This window comes from Poromitra crassiceps (assembly GCF_964638095.1).
Source record: "Poromitra crassiceps genome assembly, chromosome: 15".
Classification (NCBI taxonomy): domain Eukaryota; kingdom Metazoa; phylum Chordata; class Actinopteri; order Beryciformes; family Melamphaidae; genus Poromitra; species Poromitra crassiceps.
The window spans coordinates 20,037,005-20,042,004 of NC_139634.1; the positions used below are offsets into that span (position 1 = coordinate 20,037,005).

The 5,000-nt window shown below is 45.9% G+C and overlaps 1 protein-coding gene across 1 annotated transcript in view; it reads right to left on the reverse strand.

The window, feature by feature from the left end:
• ppp3cb (protein phosphatase 3, catalytic subunit, beta isozyme) overlaps nt 1-5,000 on the reverse strand; it is a gene marked incomplete at both ends in the record, with an annotated part of 51,786 nt that overhangs the window by 9,669 nt on the left and 37,117 nt on the right. The window contains 2 exons of the mRNA XM_083652139.1: nt 273-367; nt 4,207-4,284. Of these exons, the coding sequence (XP_083508265.1) occupies nt 273-367; nt 4,207-4,284 (173 nt within the window). The remainder of the gene's footprint in view (nt 1-272; nt 368-4,206; nt 4,285-5,000) is intronic.

A 5,000-nucleotide genomic window follows, 5' to 3' on the forward strand; every position in this document is an offset into this window, starting at 1 on the left:
GACCTTTCTTTCTTGTGTTTGTATCCACTCTTGGATGAGGACTCATATTCCTGAGTAATTCAATAGCAGTGCATTTCTGCTTTTTGGGTGTGTTCAGTACGTGTGTGTGTTCAGTACGTGTGTGTGTGTGTGTGTGTGTGTGTGTGTGCATGTGTGTGTGTGTGTGTGTGTGTGTGTGTGTGTGTGTGTGTGTGTGTGTGTGTGTGTGTGTGTGTGTGTGTGTGTGTGTGTGTGTGTGTGTGTGTGTGTGTCTGTGTCTGTCAGTCTGAGACCTTTGTTGTTGTAGACATCCAGGTAGTTTGGAGCAGAGAATATGGTGATGAGGGAGGGGAAACCTGTAGTCTGGCTCTTCCTGTACATACGGTACCTGTGGAAGGAGAGGAAAAACAAACCACCCACATTAGAGCTACTCATATAAAACATGATATGTCAGAAAAATTAGACTACTTGCTAGACTATAGATAGACTACTTCAGAGTACCCTATAAAGCAGACAGTGTCTGGTTGCACACTGACTTCATGCAAAGATTTTGAGTGTTGATTACTCCTCTTAAATGGATTTGTAGAGTCAAGTTTGGGATTTATTTGGATATTCCAATCTCCTCCACAGATCAAAGTACCTGATGATTCTTGGACCAATAAATTAAATATTCTCTTAACTCATTGAGTGCCAAGGACGTCGATCGACGTCAAAGTAAATAGTGACGTAGAGTGCCAAGGACGTCGATCGACGTCAAATGCGTTTTTTGACGGTGGGACGTGGATCAAAGCCTCAGGCATCTCCTGTACCAATATGGGAGCTATTGAAGGTGTATAACCTATTTTACAGACTCATTAGGTGGCGACAGTGCTCTCCAGATTAGAGAAAGGTCCGGAAAACAGCTGGAAAAACCCCCGTGATCAAAGAGATACCGCTCATGCTGCAGCCAGAGCCATATAGATTGCTCTGTCTGCAGCTGACGGCTGCGAACAGCAGTCAATCCACGCACACAACTGAGCCCCCCCTCTGCCTCTGTCTGTCTGTCTGCATAGTTTATCCACACGATTAGCCGCCAGAAAGGCAGCACCCGATGCCGAAGGGCCAAACCTTCCCCTGCAGTCCGGTTTGGCATTTCCGTATCGCGCTGGGAACAAAAACGGAGCGGTCCGAAAATAGAGTGGGTGCGTGTTGGCTATGTGTTAGTGTGGGGAGGAGTTTGCAGCTGAGGGGGGGAGGGGGGGAGAGGGGGGTGGGGCACGCAGGGCATCACACAACTACACCACGTCACTACATCAGAAAATATTATCTTCAGACTCAGTGAATGTGCTTGAAATGCTTCATTTCACAAAAGGCGGAATATCTCAGCTAATAATTTGAAACGCCTGTATTTGCTCAAAACGACCTATCTTCTCCGGCTCATAACTAAAGAAGGGAAAATGGTATCAATAAACTTTTTTTTGCTGATGATACAATAGAGCCAGCTCGTTCTTTGTGCATGTTCGGTGTTTACATAGTAATATCACACAATATTCTGTGGGCCTCGAGAAATCACTGAAAATGCTCTGAAAACTCTGGCACTGGGAGCGTCCGTTCTCCAAAAGTGGCTGGCACTCAATGAGTTAATAAAGCTTCTATCATGGGCTGGAGGCATATACACATTCAACATTGTAAGTAACTTCCCTGTTATCTATTTTGCCCTTAACCAAAATATAGCGGCCTTCCTTGTCTTTAACACGTTCACTGCCATTGGCGAGTCAACTCGTCAAGCAGAAACCAACGGTTGACTGCCAATGGCGAGTCAACTCGTCCAAATTTTTTTTTTTTTTTTTTTGACGGTGGGGACGTTGATCTACCCCTTTTACATCTCCTATATAAATATGGGAGCCACCGAACGTGTACAACCCATACCACCGACCCACTAAGTGGCGACAGTGCTCTCCAGACTAGAAAAAGCAGAGCCAAAACTGCAGGGGAACGCGCGAGGAAACCATTCTCATACTGTAAAATGGATTGGCGAAAACGCTTTCGCTTTCGCGCATTATCGCGCTGGGAGCTGGCGGTGGGGGATTGCAAATTTGCATAATAGATTATGGGTGCAACACACTTTGAAACACCGGCAGAAAGCCCACAATCGCACGCAGCTTCATTCCAGCTGAGCTCACAACCGAAACGAACGAGCCCCATGCAGACTCGCCCAAAGAGCAGCCGCCAGCAGCCAGGCAGCACAGACAGGCAGAGCCTCGCTTGTACCGCTGCAGCCACAGAGGGAGGAGAACACACATGGAGGGAGGAGTTTGAAGGAGAGGGGGGTTTCCTGCTGCTATGGAGGAAATTACTGTTCAAAACTATTGTTTAGATGTCTGACGTCTTACGCCAAAAATAAATGGTTAAAGTGACTGTTCTATCGAATTTCACAAAAAGCCATTTATCTCAGCTTAAATTTTCAGACGCTGAAACCATGCTGTATTCTACTGCTAATGCCTACATAACTACTAACTCTACAAACTAACTCTTTTAGACAGAGAAAGCACACATTCTATTAGTTCTTTTGAGATAATTTGTGTTCACAAAATCTTAGCAGAAAAGAATCCTCGGCTCTTGAAAGATGAGCCAGAATCCTCAAAAAAAACCGTTGGCAGAAGCTACCTACAGTATTGAAAAAACGGCTGGCAGTGAATGTGTTAATTTGAGTTGTCAATTGAAAATTCACCCTATTTGGAATCAGTATGGCCACGCCCCTCTTACGTCCCGAAATGTGGGAGGAGTAAAATGTAAAACCCATCTTTTTCAACTTTTCATGCTCTAAATCAGTGAGATGTGTCTCTTGCCAAAAGGCCACTTGTATCTTTTCCCTTTTCATTTTAGCAATCACTTTACTTCTTTTCACTGGATTATGTAACCCACACTGACTTCATAAGAACATATTACTGTGTCCAAAATACACATTCTATATGTTATGCACAAGTTATGGACATGATTTATGTCGGGAACCTTTGAACCTTCGAAACTTTATCATCCAATACCATCATGAATTGCAAACTTTGTCCATTGTATACATGAGCAATGACATTTTAAAATAACTCAGTACCTGATTCTATACACAGAAAAGCATTGAAAACAGGTGACCATATTTGTATTGAAGGTACTTTTTTCAAATCAGCCCTTGGCAGGTGAGCCTTTTTTCTTCTTCTTTTTGGACACAGCATAATCATAGATAGGTTACCCAGCATTGTGTTAAGACCAATTCAAATTAGTGTGGGTTAGCAGCTCAGAAACAAGACTTTTGCATCTGGCCTGAAATTGAGTTCAGATTCAAACCAATAGGCACCATCAGACCTGGTCATCTCTTCATGACAAACAATGCCTAGAACCCACTGTGAGGGTGAGTGAAGGAAACAAACAATGCTAAGAACTCACTGTGAGGGTGAGTGCAGTCTTAATGCTAAGAACTCACTGTGAGGGTGAGTGAAGTCTTAATGCTAAGAACCCACTGTGAGGGTGAGTGAAGTCTTAATGCTAAGAACTCACTGTGAGGGTGAGTGCAGTCTTAATGCTAAGAACTCACTGTGAGGGTGAGTGCAGTCTTAATGCTAAGAACTCACTGTGAGGGTGAGTGCAGTCTTAATGCTAAGAACTCACTGTGAGGGTGAGTGCAGTCTTAATGCTAAGAACTCACTGTGAGGGTGAGTGCAGTCTTAATGCTAAGAACTCACTGTGAGGGTGAGTGAAGTCTTAATGCTAAGAACCCACTGTGAGGGTGAGTGAAGGAAACAAACAATGCAAAGAACTCACTGTGAGGGTGAGTGAAGCAAACAAACGATGCTAAGAACTCACTGTGAGGGTGAGTGAAGTCTTAATGCTAAGAACTCACTGTGAGGGTGAGTGAAGGGTGAGTGAAGTCTTAATGCTAAGAACTCACTGTGAGGGTGAGTGAAGTCTTAATGCTAAGAACTCACTGTGAGGGTGAGTGAAGGGTGAGTGCAGTCTTAATGCTAAGAACTCACTGTGAGGGTGAGTGAAGGGTGAGTGAAGTCTTAATGCTAAGAACTCACTGCGAGGGTGAGTGAAGGACACATGTGGAGCCTTTCCCCCCAAAATGACTGAGGCCATTCATTCCCGTCCAAAGAAGCAGAAGGGCTCAGAGCAGCCAAATGTCAGGAAGCCATTAAATGAAATGGTGTTCCCTTTTAAGCCGAAAGGACTGAGCCATGTCAGGCAGCAGCTTACCCCGCGTCCTGCGCCTCGTGCGCTCGGATGATTGACAGCAGGTTGTTGGTCTGTAGGAACTCGCACACCGCCGGGTAACTGGGAGGGGGGGAGAGAGGGAGGGAGACAGAGAGAGAGAAAGAGTGTGAGGGGGAGACAGAGAGGGGGAGAGGGAGGGAGAGAGACAGAGAGAAGGAGGGAGACAGAGAGAAGGAGGGAGACAGAGAGAGAGAGAGGGAGGGAAAGAGAGTGAGGGGAGATAGAGAGGGAGAGAGGTGGAGGGGAGAGAGGGAGGCAGACAGTGAGAGGGAGAGGACAGAGAGAGGGGGAGAGAGAGGGAGGGAGTGAGGGAGGGAGAGAGAGAATTGGAATGGAGAAAGGAAAAAGGGTAGACATATTCAAATTATCCAGTAAAAACCACTTTGCATAAAGCAACATGTTCGAGATCCATCATCATATCAGAAATGTCAATCAAACATGAGAGCAAGTGCTGTAAACAAGCAAGTGCTGTCTGAAGACTGGCACTTTGAGACAGGACGTGTTAATCTGGATGCCATGTGGTGTTCAGACCAGCAGAGGGCATCGCTGAGCCCAGGCAGAGCGGAGTGAGGGGGGGGGGGGGAGTGCTTATGGTGGCTGTGGTGCTGTGTGTGGGGGCAGAGTATAGTATAGTTGGTCGATTGATGCTGCGTCGGCTAAAACAGAAAATCACCGCGCTCGCCACGCACAATGTATCACAACACACACACACACACACACACACACACACACACACACACACACACACACACACACACACACACTCACACACACAC